The sequence below is a fragment of the Heteronotia binoei genome, chromosome 3 (assembly GCF_032191835.1).
Source record: "Heteronotia binoei isolate CCM8104 ecotype False Entrance Well chromosome 3, APGP_CSIRO_Hbin_v1, whole genome shotgun sequence".
In the NCBI taxonomy this organism is placed as follows: Eukaryota; Metazoa; Chordata; class Lepidosauria; order Squamata; family Gekkonidae; genus Heteronotia; species Heteronotia binoei.
This window is the reverse complement of record NC_083225.1, coordinates 49035148-49053463: the sequence shown is the minus strand read 5'-3', so window position 1 is coordinate 49053463 and position 18316 is coordinate 49035148. Positions and strand designations below refer to the sequence as shown.

Here is an 18316-nt window from a genome sequence, read left to right as displayed (position 1 = left end):
ATATTGTTATAATGATAATAATCAATGGCTGATTTTAAAACCCCAAAGAGCTCCCCCTAGTGGCAAGGAGGGAATGGCTGCCACAGGGAATAAGGCCTGAAAAAACGGCTGCCAGGACTATGGAAATCTGAATTTGCCAGCCTATTCTGCAGCCATCTGGGCTTTGCAGCTATCTTTCCAAAAACTTTGCAGCAAAGCAGGTTTGGACATAATCAGACAAAAGTCAGGGAAAACATGGGAGGTGCACAAATGTGTCACAATCTGTGGGGAAACAGGAGAAACAAAGTCGTCGTCTGAGGACACTGAACAGATGAAAGACATCTTAAACCACATGAGATCTTCATTAAGCGTAATATTTTTTTTAAAAAAAAACCCTTGCTAGTACAATGTTGTGTCTGGAGCCTTTTTTATTGGTACTTTTTGATAAATACTGCAATTTTTGTTTCAATATAAAGCCAATACAAAATCTGTGTGTCAGGCTCCAACTTCTGAGGGACAGAGCCCAGGGCTGTTACACTCTCTGGTGCCCTTTAGCAACAGGATGCTGATAAAGCCCCAGTCTTTGGGGAAGGGGGAAAATTCTACTCTACAAGGTATATCTGACCTGTCCTCTGGCTTCCCTGCTTCCTGCCTGTTAAAGGATTTTCTGGGGTGGGGAAGGCCAGGGCTCATTTTAAAAGCCCTATGGAAAAAGGAGGAGGTTCTATTGGTTGTAAGAAACAGAGGTGATTGGGTTTCTGGTAAGGTCTTCCTGTGCCTCTTCCTCCAAGGGTTGCCAGCTCGGGGTTGGGAAATTTCTGGAGATTTTGGGGGTGTACTTGGAGAGGGCAGGGTTTGGGCTGGGGAGGGACTTCAGCATGGTACAATGCCATAGAGTTGCCTGGTCTGTGTTGGAAAATACTTGGAGACTTTGGGGATGGATCCAGGAGAGGGCGGGGTTTGAGGAGGGGAGGGACCTCAGAATGGTACAATGCCATAGAGTCCACCAATCAAAACAGCCATTTTCTACAGGGGAGCTGATCTCAGCTGGAGATCAGTTGTAAAAGTGGGAGATACCCAGGCCCCAACTGAAGGCTGGCAACCCTAATATAGAGTCCATCCTCGAAAACAACTATTTTCTCCAGGGAAACTGATCCCTGTTGTTTGGACAGCAGCTATAAAAGCAGATCTCCAGGACCCACCTGCAGGCTGGTGACTCTGGTTGTTCTTCTACTACCTCAGAGGACCTTTCCTATTTTAAATATGGTTTACTTAAAACTAATTCCTATTAATTTCAATGGAATTTAATTTTCAGATAGGCACAGAATTGCTATCCTAGCCAATGCACTTCTATGTTATAATTTCTAATACCTGGCATAAACATTTTTAGAGATTATTTAAAGTTAAAAAGTAAGATATTTCTGATATCTACTCTTGGTATAACAATGCCGGTTTTCTAATGATGATGTTCTTTGCACCAAGACTTCTGATATCCATTGTCTGAACTGCCATTATAAAACAGTGATTTGTTTACACCTTTCCCCTTGATTTTCACTTTGATGTTTGATAGTTGTGTCTTTGCTTTGCTTTATTTCTCCTGGCTTGTCTGCCAGGCATCCATCTCTCAGATGCTTCATTTTCTGTTTGTCTCGCTTCGGTGTTTTTTTGGTGTACTTTTGTTTCTGTGTAATGGAAAAGAAGTCAAATGTTAATGTGTTGAACATTTATGTATTTATTTTATTTTTTAAACTGTCCTCCCCTGTAGGACAGGGCTCAGGATGGTGTACATCAAAATAGTCATAAGAATACAAAAAAAGGTTAAAATCACACAAAAAGAAATCATTTCCGTTTTTGCTACTAGTACAAAAGGTAATTAAACTAGGCACTTTTAATCCTAAGTAGTCAGTCATGCATTGCAAGCATGAAATTATAAAATACTGAAATCATAACTCTTGGTTCCTTTTTATTTTTTTCTTTTAGATATCTATTTTGTGTTATACGCTTACAGTGGGCTCTCTTTCCATTTATTTTTTTGCCCAGGCCTGTTCTAAAAGCACATAACAGTGTCAGATGAATTGAAATTAATGATATTTACACCTTAGAGTGTGGGGATTACTCTCTAGCTTTCTTGTTAAGGCATTGATTCCCAAGTGCAGGAATTTGGGCTTCAGGAATGCTCTGAGATTTGTGATAAATATAAGACAGATAACAGCTCTACAACTTGAGAAATCTATTCTTTATCATTTACATAGCATTTCTTCTTTTGCATGAAGATAACAGATCTAAAAATCTTTTTAAGGGAAGATGCCTTTCCTTTTCTTCAGCTACAGAGATTTGGTTCTGCTGTTTTGTTTGTTTTTTGAGGTAACCCAGGACTGAAGGAATTAGTAGAGACTGAATTCCTCAAACAATGGTGATACATATGGAGTTTTGAGCTAAGCATATAGTACCAGAAATTGTATTATTATTCTTTTTCCAAAGTGAACTACAACCTGGATTGATTTCCACATTTTTGGTACCATGTACATCAATTTGCTTGTGCTGATTGTGGCAGATTTAGTTGGCTCAGAAGGAGCAGCAGTTACATACTGTTAAAAATGTTATTGCAAAGTAGATAGGAATCAGAATTAAAGAGAAGTCCAGTGCCACATTAAAGACAAACATTTGTTCCTTTTGGAATATGCAATGTCTGATGTACAAGAAGAGAAGAAGCTCCTGCAGTGGGCCACATACAAAAAAATCGGTCAAATAGCAATGAGGGCCTCTAGCGCCTTCCTTCTGCCAAATGTAATTTTCTCATTTGTTCCCAGAATACCATTCTCCCGCTGTTTCCTGCGTCTTCTTGAACCACTCCCCTCCTGCCTTGTCATGTAGTTAGGATGCTTATTATCTCTCTCTCTCTCTATTTCTTGCTCTATCCAGTAATGTCAGTTCCTAAATTTATTTCTACTATGCCTCCTTACTGCCCAAATAGGATCCCCAATGTGGTGAATGTTAAAATATAAAAGCATCAAGAAGTTAAAATATAGGGGTATGTAAAATATTTAAACAATTCAACATATAAAACACACATAACACAACAAAGAAGGAGAACTGGTGACAGTTAATAAGGGCACACCAAATGAAATGAAAAGCCTTCACCTGCTGGCAGAAGTAAATAAAGGGAAACAGACAGATTTCCCTGGTGAAAGAATTCCTAAGTTTCAGTACTAGCACCCAAAATTTTCTTAGGTTGCCATCCATTTACCCTCAGATTGCAGGGGCACCCAAAGGAGGGCCTCAGAAGATATGGAGTGGACGGATGGGTTTGTATAGGAGTAGGTGCTGACCTCAAGCCACATTAGGATGTGATGGTCAATACCAGTATCATGAATTGACCCAAGAAGCAAAAATGAAGGTAGTGTAGATGGAACAAGATTAGAATGATAGGATCCCTACAATCCACTCCAGTCAACACACTGGTTGCAGCATTCTGTACCAACCATAGCTTCTGAACAGTCTTCAAGAGAGCCCCACTTAGAGCCTCTCTCCAAACCCCACCCTCTCCCAGATCCATCCCCAAAGTCTCCATGTATTTTCCAATACAGACTTGACAACCCTACTGTTGGTTAATTCATAGTTGGGTTATGTATGTTGTCTGATATTTTGCACATAACCATTTAGGGGTTCCCTTTATTCTAAGATGTGTGAGTGTATGTGTGTGATGCTAGAGTCCATCTTAGAGCTAAGAGTAACTAGAAATATGTAGCTGGATAGACTGTTTATTGTTTTATCCTTATTGTGTAACCCCATGGTGGCCAAACTGTGGTTCGGGATCCACATGTGGCTCTTTCACACATATTGTGTGGCTCTTGAAGCCCACACTGCCTTGCTAGCCAGCTTGGAGAAGGCATTTGTCTCTTTAAATCACTTCTCCAGGCCAAGCCAGGTGGCAGCTTGGAGAATGCATTTAAAGTTAAAGTTGCTTTCTTCCTATATACCTCCCCTCATCTATTTTCCTTCCTTCAGCTCTCAAACTATGATGTTCATGTCTTGCTGTTCTCAAAGATCTTACATTTATTCTGTGTGGATCTTATGTTAAGCAAGTTTGGCCACTCCTGATGTAACCCTTCCTAAATTTAATAGTAAACTTTCTTTTAGCTAATGTACATGTGTGTGCTGTGTGGTTCCCTTTGACTCTGCTAATACAGCCAGCAAGAGGGCTGACAGGGCATGTATCACAGAGACCTAGCTGGGGGCCCTATGGCCCCTGGAGTACTTTGAATGAAGAGGGCTTTACTCTAGTTGTTGCTGCTACAGAATATGACTAATGAAGAATGAAACACCACAGAAATGGAGTCTCTATAACATCTTTCCTTTCTATCCCATGGGAACTGTTGCAGCATTTTCCAGCTTTATAGTAGTATAGATTTTTTTTCTTTCTTTACTAGCCTAGTAATTGTGAGGAACAGAGTCTGGGAACAGCAGACCACTGGCCTTCTGAAATCTGTACAGCTGAGAGTTACCTTTCGATTCTGCAGCTTGCAGGATCCACGAGGGTATCTTGCGATGCTGTTCCTGTATTCTTCAGCCTTTTGCCAGTCTTCATCCCACTTCTGGACCTTATAGTGAGACTTACAGTTTATAATCTTTTCCAGAATGGCATGATTCTCTTTGGTCATTCTCAATAATTCTTGCTCTCGTTTTCTTCTGTTCAGACTAAAGGAGATAATGTGTACCAATGCCATAAACACCCACACAAAATACAGGGGGAGATAAGATTGTTATTGGAAAAGCAAGATTATTATACATACATCTAAGTACTAGAGGGAAACATCAGTCAAATGGGAGATAATACGCAAACCTATATGCAAACACTGAAATAGGCTCAACTATACGTTTCCATCTTCCCCATATAAAGTGTTATTTTCTTTTGCAAATTCAGCTGCCAAAACTGATTCCCTCCCCTGTCATTTTCTCACTAGAGAATTCATCTAGATATTCTCAGATCCCAGTAATCACTTGAGAATGTTCTCTGTTGATTCCCTCGTGGATTTATAAAGAGGCCTTCAGTGGGAAACACCCAAAATCTCAATAAACATACTTTTCACTTTCATAGTTGTCTGTGTCAGTAAAGAGATGATACGCTGTCATTTTCCAATACTTTTCCCAAATTAAGATCCTTTTCCATTTTATTATCTGATTCAGTGTTCTGATGGATTTTTAAAACAAAAATGATCAATGAAATGTACTTCTGGCTAAATATTTATAAGACAGGCTTCATTCCAACTCTGCCTCCTCTTGTTAATGCAAGACCTTACAGGACACATTATTCAATGCCAGCGCCATCACTGTCCAAGTATTTTATAATTCCATACCAGTTTCACTGCCAACTTTACCTTTTAGCCTCATAATCATTTCTGTTATCTATTCTTCCTTTTGTCCTCATGATGTAAGACATCTTCTCCAGGAGCAACTGATTGTCTCTCTTAATGACTGATAGGCGATCATTCTCGAGCTTAATACATTTTAAAAGACAAAAGAATATCTGTAGAAGCTGCAGTTATATTTTGAGTCTCCTCTCTAACAAAGGAAAGCAAAGGTCCCCTGTGCAAGCACCAGTCGTTTCCGACTCTGGGGTGATGTTGCTTTCACAATGTTTTCACGGCAGACTTTTTACGGGGTGGTTTGCCATTGCCTTCCCCAGTCTTTTACACTCCCCCCCCCCCAGCAAGCTGGGTACTCATTTTATTGACCTCGGAAGGATAGACGGCTGAGTCAACCTTGGGCCGGCTACCTGAATCCAGCTTCCGCTGGAATCGAACTCAGGTTGTGAGCAGAGAGTTCAGACCACAGTACTGCTGCTTTACCACTCTGCACCATGGGGACCATCTTCTCTAACAAAGCACAAGTGCAATATTTATCTCTCCTCCTTCATAGTTTCTTCAGGAAGACTTCACAGTGAATATGAAAGAAGTACAAGAGATCTTTTGCACTTTGGAAAGTTACTGAACTTGGGTCTTGAGTAACAAAAAAAAGCTCCAGACTTTCTGAAGTAATAAGGAAGAGGGAAGTGCAGAGAATTTAACCATGTTAGGCTGAAATATAGATCAGTAAATATGGAGCACTGAAGAGAATACTGAAAGCCAATTCATAACTGCTTACCTAGATCTGAGATCAAATTGTACAAATATCTTTTTGTGACATTTTCATCCGCTGCAAAGTTGCATTTGGCTCACAAATGAGCTAGAGTTTGAATCGGTCATGTGCAGACAAACATTAAAAAGAGATTGATGGTGTTTTCAAAAACTGTGTTCAACTCAAACATTTTGAGTGCATGGGCATACATTATAATGAGCCCCATAATGCTTTCAATACTTTTGAGCTAGGTTTTTTTTAAATGTGGGGGTGGCTGTAGCATATGACATTTTCTATACAGAGATTGCCATGGGGGACAAGGATGACAAAGTTGTCAAATTCATCTTTAGCATAGCCACATTTTTTAAGGATCTCTAGGGCAAAATGAATGTTGTCCCATTTGATCTTCACAGTGACCCTGTGAAGTTGGCTAACCTGAGATAGTGACGTCTAAAGCAGCCAGTGAACCAGATGACTGGGAGAGGATTTGAACCTAATTCTCCACAGTCCAAATCTAATGATACAACAGCCACATTGCACTGGTTCATAATGTATTCTGTTGTATAATGTATTCCACAACTTATAGTAACTCTTCCTTATATTGGTCATGAAGAAAACTGTCAGGAAAAAAATTAATTCATTTGAAATGTGGTGGTAGAGAAAGCTATATGAGTATCATCAATCACCAAAAAGACAAATCAGTGGGTTCTAGATCAAATCACCCTAGAAGCTCAGATGATTAAACTGAAGCTATTGTACTTTGGTCACATTATGAAAAGAGTCACTGGAAAAGACAATAATGCTAGGAAAAGTTGAAGGCAGCAGGAAAAGAGGAAAATAAGCTAGATTGACTCAGGAAAGGAATCCTTGGGGCTCAGTTTGCAGGACCTGAGCAAAGCTGTTAATGATAGGACATCTAAAGCTCATGTATTCATAGTGTTGCTGTAAATCAGAAATGACTTGATAGCACTTCACACACAAACACATTTCTCGCATGCATGCGCACACACACTGGCCAGCCACTTTTGCTGAGGGATATATCTCTGGAAGCTATTGAGTATGCCCAGTTTATTTATGAATGCCACCCTGAACTCCTTAAAGAAAGCAGGTTTTAAAATATACTAGACCTATAAATAGCTTCTCACAAGCACATGGCGCCCACCTTTTGCTATTTTTAATTTGGAAGCATATTGCTACTGGGGGTAGATTGTACTCCTTCAAGTATGCAAAGATAACCATGATGATTTATTCCAAATATTTAGGCTCATCCTCTGTCCTTTGCTAATGCCATTATTCCCACCATGTGCCTCTGTTCTGCTGGCTTCTCTGCCTTGTTATGGTTAAACTCGTGTATTGGTTTTCTTCTTAGCCGTGAAAGAACTGATAATCTGAGAGCTCCACCCTAACTGCAGTGGTGTCTTTGCTCAGCTGCTTTCTCTATTAAGACTAAACAGAGTGGGGGAAAGCAAACAGCAAATACTACAATAGGCTAGTATAAAAGGCTTATTACTTGTTGTTATTTAAACATACAGCTAACTCACTCCCAGTTCTATCACTGATTATCCTTTAGGTGAGTGTTGCATCTTGCTTTGTCTGTCCATCACTAGCTGGAGGTGGGTCTTACCCATTCTGACTGAATCTGTTGTCTGAGTCTCCTTTCATGGGGGTTCTTGCATTACTTGACCTTGCTCTACAATACATCTGGTGGTGGGCTCGGGACTTATATGAAAGTTTATAACAGTGCTGGATTAAACCCTGTGGAGGCCCCTGGGGGGCCCCTCACAAATTATCTGAGTCTGCCCGCCCCACTACCCACAGCCCCTGCTGCAGCCTGCAGGCACCTTCTTAAAAGCCCCTTTTACTAAGCTGCAGGGGAGAGGCAAACTTGTTGGTGACAACGCCAGCAGCAGCCGCATCAGGCAAGTCAGGCAAAGAGCAGCTCAGTTGCTGGCTGCTCGTGTAGGCTGGGAGGGCTGCAAGCAGGGGGGAAGCCAGCCCAGGGCCCTAAAAGGCATAGGGGTCCATAGGCCAGTGCCTACTTGGCCTAATTGTTAAGTCGGCTTGGCTTATATTCTCTGTAACAGACTCACAGTGCAATCCTATGGCATTCCTTGAGCTGTACAGATCATAGGGTTGCCAATCCCCAGCTGGGAGCAGGGAATCCCCTGGTTTAGAGGCCCTCCACCTGCTTCAGGGTTATCAGAAAGCAGGGGGTGATCTGACTGTCTACCTGGCACTTCATTATATCCTATGGAGATTGGTCCCCATAGGGTATAATGGAGAATCAATTTGTAGGCATCTGGGGTTCTGGGGGAGCTGTTTTTTGAGGTAGAGGCACCAAATCTTCAGCATAGCATCTGGTGCCTCTCCTTTAAAAACACCAAGTTTCAATAAGATGGGACCAGAGGGTCCAATGAGCATGTAAGCCGCCCTGAGCCAGCTTCGACGAGGAGGGCGGGAGATAAATGGAATTAAATAAATAAACAAACAATTCTATGCGCCCCAAAAGATGGTGCCCCCATCCTCTATTATTTCCAGTGAAGGGCAGTCATTTAAAAGGAGCACAGTCCTTTAAAATTTGATGGCCAGAACTCACTTCAGAGTTCAATCGTGCTTGTTTCAAAGTTGCTCCTGGCTGCATCCCCAAAGTCCCAGATATTTCCTGAGTTAGACCTGGCAGCCCTAGTTCAGGTTGGCAACTAAGTTTCTGTGCTGCCATAACTTGGAGATATGCAAACGGAGAAACATCAGTGAAATGCTGCACTGGCATCATGCTGGTATAAACCTAATGTAAGTGTAAACAGAGCTAGCATAGACGTGCTGGTATAGAAGTCAGAAATAGGCAGCATGCGAGGGGGAGGGATATGTCAAGCGAGAAGCAGGTTTTAGTCAGCATCCTAAGCCCCCTCAGCCCAGGTCCTACTCCCAGCACTGGTGTGATGTTATGCCAGCTAACACAAAACAGCCATGGTGCAGTGTAGGATACCAGACAAAATGTGGAGCTAGTCTCTTAAGCGTAGTAGGTAGCCCAGTGAGGACTCCCACAATTCAGATAAGGCACATGGAATGCAGCCACACCTCTCTGGCTTCATATTGGGGGCACTCAAAACAAACACAGGGAGTTTTTGGGTGTCAAGAACCCTGGGAAAAAGGCACTTTGCACAAAAGGCAGCTTTTTACATATAGAGCAAAGATTGTCACAACAGCATATTGCAAAAACTCAGGAGAGGAGCCGTGGTTCAGTGGTAGAGCACCTGTTTGGCATGCAGAAGGTCTCAGGTTTACTCCTCAGCATCTCCAATTAACAAGGACCAGACTGTAGGTGATGTGAAAGACTTCAGCCTGAGATCCTGAAGAGCCACTGCCTGTCCGAGCAGACAATATTAACCTTGGGACCAAGGGTTTGATTCAGTATAAGGCAGCTTCATATATTCATTAGCAAAATATTGCAAAATACCCTTAGAGATATTTCACATCAGAAAGACTGCTTCTTCTGTTTTTATATACTACTGGCTCTGTTTGTGGTTAGCAAATATTTCAGGATATTCCTTTTCTATAGACATTCCAAGATCCTTAAGGCCTCCTTGAACAGACAGAACCTACTGTAAACTCTTTGTTCTTTCTGAAAAGCTCCACTTAACTTGAATACCATTGCTCTCTATGAAAGATTGCTTAATTTCATTGTTAATCGAAAGTGCCTTATGTCTCTTATTGTGTTCTTAATTCTGTCTCATCAAGAGTCTGAAGGCCAAACCAATTGAGTGCTGTTTCAGGCAGGTGTTGAGTAGTTTTCAGATTCACATTTTTATTGGCTCAATCAGAATTTCAAGATCTTGGAACATCACAATAACTTGAGGGAAAAGGCAAGGCTTTTCCTCCTGGGGGAATGCAGTGGAGTAGACTTCCAGAACATCTTTGTGAAAACAAAAATTCTCAAAAAAGTTTAAAAGTTCATGAGAGGCACCTGTGTGCTTCCCTCTTGAGAGTTCCAGCACCTCTTTTCTAGGAAAAAAAAAAGCCCTGGGAAAAGGAAAGATATTTCTTTTAAAAAAATCTTTTGGGGACAGTTTTTGTGGTGGTAGTGGTAATAGTAATAGTAAGTTCAATTGCTACATGTCTAGGATGCTATAAAGGTTGTGATTAGTACTTTGTGAAACCAAGATTTCCTGGAGGGACTGGATTAATTAAACTTGGAGGAATTTCATCTGATCTCAATAAACTGGTTCTGCAAGGGCTGTTTTAGATCTTAAAGGGTGGGAAAGCCCCTAGTAACTTAAAGCATCCTGGAACACTGAGTGAAAATAGGTTGGGATATGCACACTGTGAAGCACACATTCCTTGACCTAAATTTACCCCCCAAAAAACTTTCCCATAGAATTTAGGATTGGGGAGATAGGGATGCCATGCCATCCTCCAGGTAGGAACTGGGGGTCCCCTGGAGTTATAGCTCATCTCTAGACTACCGAGATCACTTCCCCTGGAGAAAATGGATGCTTTGGAGGCTGGACTCTATTGTTCCCCACTGAGGTCCCTGTCCTCCCCAGGCTCCATCCTCAAATTTCCAGGAGTCCCTAAACCTGGATCTGACAATCTGCCGGTGACCTCACAGCCCTAGCTTAGCTTCAGAGGCAGGTGAATAGCTTTGTGCTCATTTAATGCCAAACCCATTGCTAGCGGGTGGGAGTAGGTGAGGTAGGCGGCCGCCTCAGGAGCTACCTCATCTACAGGGCACCTTCAGGCACCCTCTCCCACTGCTCTGCCGCTCTCTGCTTCCCGGGTTGCAGGCTGAAGGAAAAAAGTGTCAGCTGTTAAGATGCCCTTTAAAGAAGACTGGAATCTATTAATTCAAGATGTCAGATGGAAATGTTCTGCACTCCATCTGGGAATCAGTTAGCTGAATTTGAATTCCCATCCTACTTTTATATGCTGATGATAGCTAAATTAAGATGGTCATATACGCTTGCACACTGTAATGCGCTGCCTTCAGCACAGCTGAAGGGGTGTCTTGCTGGGATTCCTCCTGAGCAATGTTTGTGTGATTGCTCCTCGCCTGATTCATTATTGCATGTTTTCTTTTACTGTTCTGAACACACTGTTGCCAGGTAGAAATGTCGTGCAAAATGCTATTAAAATATTCAGCCACTTCTGATACCCATAAATTAAGATTGTTTCTAAGTGTTTCTAAAGATTGTTTCTAAAGCATGTACGCTTGATGTTATTTATAAATGCTTAAATATTTTCTTGGTGTATGACTTATTTTCTGTTAGACCTAAATAAAACAAAGTAAAGAAAACCCTACCAGATCACCATAAGTTGGCTGTGACTTGATGGAACTTCTCACACGGACACACACACACGTATGTACACTTGCTTAAAACTGCTTTCAAAGAGCACTAAGCAGCAATGTACCTTGAGTTTCTTTAATTTCAAGAGAAGATGGCTATATGTTGGAGGAGCAGAGGTGTCTGTCACAGCTTTGGCTGCCTGGATCTGCAGCATGAAAGACAAAAATTAGGGGTTTTTTGTACATAAATTTTCCAGGGAAATAAAGGGAAAGTACATGCTAGTGTAGCACTAAAGAAAGTTCTGCTTCACATCTCAATTCTTCAGCCACAAATGGACTGGCTGTTTTGCAGGCTGCCGTCAGCCTCTGGGAGTAGTAATATTGGTTTATGATGTCATTATGAGAAAAGTTGAGGTTATGACTACGAAGTGCTTTGGCATTTAGAAACACAGTTCCTTATTAATCACATTTGTGTCTAGGGTTGCCAGCTCCAGAAAATTCCTGAAGATTTGGAGAGTCGAGTCCAGGGAAGGTGGAGTGGAGGGGGTGAGGGAGACAGAGCTCTGTGGAGTATAATGTCATGCAGTCCACCCTCCAAGGTTTTTTCAGGAGAACTGATCACTGTCATCTGGAGATCAGCTGTAATTCTGGGAGATCTCCTGGCCCCACCTGGAGGTGGGCGGCCCTATTTGTGTGCCACTCTGCTTTGATAAAACCCAGAGCAATATCACTGCTCTGCCTCACTGTCACACAGAAGTAGTGGGAAATTTACCTTGAAAATGCTCCATTCAGTTCTTGAATTTTTCATTTTTTTCATTTCAATTTTATTTATATCCCGCCCTCCTCGCCGAAGCAGGCTCATCTCAAATGACATCATAATGACATCATCTCGAATGCTGCGAGAAGGGAGGCAGGGCTTCAGGCTTCCCTCCCACACAGTTTTCCACCAGTGTAAATAGTGCGGGGGCCCTGTTTCCTTATTTCTCTAGCTCCACATGTTGCCTTGTACCACTCTAGAGCAGGGGTGGCCAAACTGTGGCTCAGGAGCCACATGTGGCTCTTTCAGGCATATTGTGTGGCTCATGAAACCCCATCACCCCATCAGCTGACATGGAGAAGGCATTTCTCTCTTTAAATCACTTCTCCAAGCCAAGGCAGCCAGCAGCTTGGAGAATGCAGTTAAAGTTGCTTTATTTCCACCTCTCCTTGCCTCCTCCCTCCCCCATCTATTTTCCTTCCTTCCTATAGCATTTTGCCCACATTCCTTCTTTCCTGTCTTGCAGTTCTCAGACATCTGATATGCATGTCTTGCACCTCTCAAACATCTGACATTTATTCTATGTGGCTCTTACTTTAAGTAAGTTTGGCCACCCCTGCTCTAGAGCAATGGAGAACTTTCAAGTCATGTGACAGCAAGCTGAGTTAGGGACTCGTGTCCTGACTCATCTCACACATGTTTCGTTTGGTTCATTCTATTGTGTTATTTCTTGGGCTAAGTCTCAGTATCGCTCAGAGTTTTTTAATGTGATTATATTTTGTGTGCATGCGTGTGTGTATTTGTACCTGGAAGTCATATTGACCTCTGGTGACTGACCCCTACTGAGGGCCTGGAGGATATTCAGAGAGATGGCTGAATAAAGCCTGTCCCTGCCTCTTGACTGGGTACTTCATGGAAGCCTCCCATCTAAGTGCTAACCACAGTCAACCCTACTTAGCTTCTGAGGTCTGATGTGATCAGGCTTGGCTGGGCTATCTGGGTCAGGGCAGAGCTTTTTCAATATAGTTGTCCTAAAGGATGACATAACAAAAACAAATATGTTAAGTGCACAATTGTTCATGTATTCAAACCAACATGGTTATGTTGATGGTAGTAATGATAATATGTATAAGACTGGATATAAGAACAGGATCTTGACCACAAAATAGAATATCTTGAATTTCAGATTCATTAGAAAACCCTGTCTCAGTAACATGATGTTGCAGAACTCACAGGGGTGTCAAACTCATATATATAAAGTCTTTTCCAGCGCTGTTGTTCAGTCTAATGAATTGGATCCTGGATGAATCAGTTCATAGGAACTTAAGAATGTAAGAACATAACAGAAGCCAGACTGGATCAGGTCAATGGCCCATCCTGTTCAACACTCAGTATCAAACAGTAGCCAAAAACCAGGTGCCATCAGGAGGTCCACCAGCAAGACCAGATTCCAGAAGCCTTCCCATTGTTGCCCCCTAAACACCATGTTAAATTGTTATACAAAAGATAAACTTAAAGTCTTTTTCGCCTACTCCCATGTACATACAGTCATTAATCTTAAAAAAAGAAAATGGAATTCACCACTGATCAGACCTGAAACTTGAGGCAGACCCAGGGTACACAGTACCATTTTACTGTCTGTTACTATGCTTTTAAATTGATGCAATTTTAGATAGGGTATGTATGAACCCTTATGCTGTAACTCGCCCAGAGCCCACTTTGGTGGAAAGGGCAGGATAGAAATTGATTTTTTTTAAAAAAAATCTAAAATCAGTCCTATGGATACAAAGTATTCAGTAGTAAATGTTCTTCAGAAGGTACTTTGACTAAGTAAAGGTCAACGAAATTTGACATTGTCCAACAGGTTGTGTGGAACACGAAGTATTTCTTAATGATGGCAGCAATGGAAATTCTAATATTTTCTTCCCATCATAAACTGTTTCCTTTATCATGTTGCTCTGTCATACATTACCCATGCCTGTTTCTTCATTTCTCATCCCTCCTCTGCCCTTTCCTCTTCTGTTCTGATTCTCCCCCTTTTTTACACACACTTTGAGACTCACTAGGACACAATTAGAGTTATGTTTGAGGGTTATTTCTGTTTGTTTGTGTAGCTAACAAGTTGAACACAGCTCCTACATCATCAGTAAAGGCACATTCTATGAATAAATATTTGCATGGGGCCTCTTTGGGTGCACTGTGTCTATTCAAAGTCATTTATCCTGACAGGTATAAATAAGAGCAGAACATGAACACAATAAAATGAAAATGACAGTTGCCAGGTTAGTTTATATTGCTCGTAGCTGCAATAAAGAGAATTGCCTTTACATGAAATAGGAGTAAGTACCAACTAGAATTCAGCAGCTGATCACACAAAATGTTTTCTTTCCCTATGCTTCTGCAAACAACCTTGGTGTGTGTGTGGGGTAGTTGGGGGTTATTTGGATAAAATCCTCTCATCCACCTGTAAAATTCTTGCTTCCATATTGCTTAGCACCCAGTAATAGTCACTAGAAGGAGTAGCTTAATTTGGTGTGGGAAGGTATTTATTGGGAATTACCCTGAGTAACCAGTATAATTCTGTGTCAAAATAATCTCCTTCGTATCAGATGCTGAACGGTAGAACTTCCACTGAGGTACTGTCATCTCAGCTTAATTTCTCTTTATTGAACAGAAGATCAGTGATCAGAATCTCACATGCTGCTTTTATCATTGAGCAAGGGCTGTTTTGTAGTGGACAAATGTTACGGTATCTATCAGCACTTGGTTGTTCCACCTTTCCAACAGCTTGCATGGAACAAAAATCTCATCCCCTCCACTCCATCCTAAGGTTGCCAATCCCTAGTTAGGTGGGGGGATTGGAGGCCCAACCCCCGCTTCAAGGTTATCATTATACTGTGGTCCCCATAGGGTATAATGGAGAATCAATCCATGGGTTTTTGGGCTCTCGGGGGCTGGTTTTTTTAATGTAGAGGCACAACTTTTCAGCATAACTGCTAGTGTATCTCCTGACCCCTCCACCCAAGTTTCAAAAAGATTGGACCAGGAAGTCCAATTCTATGAGCCCCCAAAGAAGGTGCCCCCATCCTCTGTATTTCAAGTGGAAGGAAGGCATTTAAAAGGAACAATCCTTTTAAATGTGATGACCAGAACTCCCTCCAGAGTTCAATAGTGCTTGTTTCACTCCTGGCTTCATCCCCAAAGTTCCCAGATGTTTCCTGAGTTGAACCTGGCAACCCCTGCTCCATCCATGACCGATCATTCTACAGCTTAGCAGAAGGAGAGAGAAGGAGAGCGTGGTCCTTTTTATTGGCATGCCTGGCTCATGTGCTATCTTTCCTTCCACCAGCCCTTCCACCAAAGAGGGAGGTGGAGACAGTGATACCTCTTCTATAGGCCTGCTTTTACACAATTTATTCAATAGTTCTTTACAAGCTGTCTTAGGTTTGTTTTCTTTTAAAGATAGGTAGAATAAATTAAATAATTAAATACATTCTCAAATGCTTGTCTAATACTACTCTTACTGCATCTTTTGTTGCAGTCACCATAACATGTCTGTTATTTGCCTTCAGTGTGGAGAGGCTAACCATTCCCACTAGAAATGGATTCAGTGTGTTTGTGAAAGCAGCCATTCAGCCTGGTAGAGGAAGAAGAAGAGGTGGAGATTGGATTTATACCCTGCCCTTCACTACCTGAAGGAGTCTCAGAGCAGTTTACAATCTATCTTCCATTCCCCTCTCCACAACAGACACCCTGTGAGGTAGGTGGGGATGAGAGAGCTCTCCCAGAACTGCTCTTGAGCAGAACAGCTTTGAGAGAACTTATGGTTAACCCAAGATCACATCAGCAAGTGCATGTGAAGGAGTGGGGAATCAAACCTGGTTCTCCCAGATAAGAGTCTGTGCACTTAACTACTATGCCAAACCGGCTCCTCTTGGAAGCAAGTCCCAGTGAATCCATTGGGAAATAATCCCAAATACATATGCAGAGACTACAGTTTAGGCCATAAATTGGATCCACTGATGTATGTAATGTAAACATATTTAGTTATTTGTCACTCATGCATCAATTCCGGTCCCTTACAATGGAACTCACACCTGAATGATTTACAATGGGTTTGCCTCTGTCATATCTTCCCCCTCTCATCTAGGGTTGCCAGCCTCCAGATAGTGGCTGGAGATTTATTACAACTGATCTCCAGGCAACAGAGATTCACCTGGAGAAAATGTCTGCTTTGGAAGGCAGAACTCACAGGGGTGTCAAACTCATTTGTTATGACAGCCAGATCTTGGCCCGGCTCTTCAGGCTCCACCCCCTAAAATCTCCAGCTATTTCCCAACCCAGAGCTGACAACTCTATTCCCATTGGATTTTAGTTATAAAAGGCCATGTAAAATATCTATTTCATATGTATCTTAAGAAGTGAAATCTGACTCACTAAACCTTATGCAGGAATATGTTTAATCTTAAAGGTGCCGCTGGATTTCTGTTTTATTTGCATACTTAGCACAGTTCTGCTTGCACAAGCAATAGTTCTAGATATACTGGGTTACCCATTGATCCAAATAACTATTTCCATGATGTCCTGTGCAGTGTCTTGGTCAAGGGTCTTAGCATAGATAGAAATTTTCCACTAAACATAGCCCAACGTTTATACTTCAAATTTGTATTCGTTTTATAATTCTTTAATGTCCATTTCTTCCTTCTAATCTTTGGAACTGAGGTTTAATTGGGTGCTGTGAATTTTTTCTTAGTTATGCTGATTAATGTTTGCATCAGAAAAATAATTTGTCATAGGTTGATGGCTGTTTTTCTGCTCTCATGTGTACATGGATTTGAGGAGCTCCCAATCCACATACCTGTGGCAGAAAAGCACCCATACTGTCACTGCCCTTTCTTCTCAGAAATTAATCTTCATGTCAGGAGAAAAAAAAGTATTGCAAGAAATAAATGGCCTAGAGAACAAGTGCAAAACTACATGTTTATCCAGAAAGATTTTGAAGCAAGGTAACCATTTCTTTTCCTTTTGGTATCAAAATTCTAGGCAAGGCACTTTATCTCAAATGTGGTTATTTGAGGTTATTATCTCAAATGTGGTTATTTGAGGTTATTATCTCAAATGTGGTTATTTGAAGCAGATCTTTAAAAAAATAAAGAAATGGCTCATCATTCAGATTTCATAGGAAGAAATACAAGGATGCTTCATTTCAGTGACTTTGACCTTTCTGTAGGATGCTTTGGCCTTTCTCTGAATTCATGCTTACCTTTTTCCTGTGCTCCTCATAGACAGCTTTGTCCCACTTTTGCTGAAGGTACTTGTTGCCGCATGGTAAAATCGGCTGGTAGGCTCGATGCATCTTAATCAATATAAAACATCACTAAATCAGGACTACTTCACAGAGAGTGAGTCATCTTCAGCTGGAACCTTCTTGAGTGAAGCTCTGGCAAAGAGTGGTATGTTTGCAGTCGGTCATGTGGTGGTTGTCATGGTATCGCTAAGACAAAAATTGAATAGCTGGTGGTAGCATTTTAAATAGGATGTTGGGGGAATAGTGAAACAGGAGCGAAGCACTTAAAACTGAGACTCAAAAAGGTCTCCTTTAAGGTTTTGGAAGAGCAGCAGCCCTGAGAATACTCCAGTGATCTTGATTACCACTTCAGCAATTAACAGAAAAGTAGTGGGGCAGCTAGGAATATTTTGTAATAGCTCTACAACTACATAGGCACTTGCACACATGTAGCATTTGCCATGACTCACACTAAAGTATGCCTTGTATAATTGATTAAAAAAATACTTGTCCAGTAAAGACTACAATTCAAAACTATTATGTTGGAAATATTCTCTTACAGTAAATTATAAGTAATGGCCCTTTAGTCTACCAAATGTGACATGGGATTTCTCCTGCACATACTCAGGCAGTCACAGTCACAGCACCCCATGGTACTTAAATGCATTGCGAATCCCACATATAATCATCACATTTGACTGTACATACATCTTCTTTACAGTAGGGAGATTATATTATGTGGACAGCTTGCTCAAAGCTGGCTCTTCTGAAAAAAGTTCGAAATCTACCTTCAAGCCTTCACATTTTATTTATTTATTTTTTGTGTCCCCTGACCAATACTGGAACAGCTTGCGCAGACCTCTTTCTGTGGTACGCTTGCATACCTGAAAGG

The 18316-nt window shown here is 41.5% G+C and overlaps 1 protein-coding gene across 1 annotated transcript; it reads right to left on the bottom strand.

Moving 5' to 3' along the window:
* Positions 1-1245: 1245 nt before the first annotated feature.
* Positions 1246-17606, bottom strand: CFAP97D2 (CFAP97 domain containing 2). Its single transcript, XM_060235089.1, has 5 exons — positions 17401-17606; positions 11506-11586; positions 5358-5476; positions 4485-4677; positions 1246-1661 (listed from the first exon to the last, which is right to left on the bottom strand). Exons 1-5 carry the CDS (start codon positions 17491-17493, stop codon positions 1491-1493), a joined length of 657 nt encoding a protein of 218 aa, XP_060091072.1. The 5' UTR covers positions 17494-17606; the 3' UTR covers positions 1246-1490.
* Between the last annotated feature and the right edge of the window lie 710 nt (positions 17607-18316).

What these genes read in the sequence shown, in the direction of transcription:
- CFAP97D2 (XM_060235089.1), bottom strand. Translation starts at nt 17,493, where the DNA reads ATGCATCGAGCCTACCAGCCGATTTTACCATGCGGCAACAAGTACCTT. An exon ending in TGAAATTAAAGAAACTCAAG is followed by an intron (nt 5,477 to 11,505) that starts GTACATTGCTGC and finishes AAATGTATTAAG; the next exon opens with CTCGAGAATGATCGCCTATC. An exon ending in GCAAGCTGCAGAATCGAAAG is followed by an intron (nt 1,662 to 4,484) that starts GTAACTCTCAGC and finishes TCCATTACACAG; the next exon opens with AAACAAAAGTACACCAAAAA.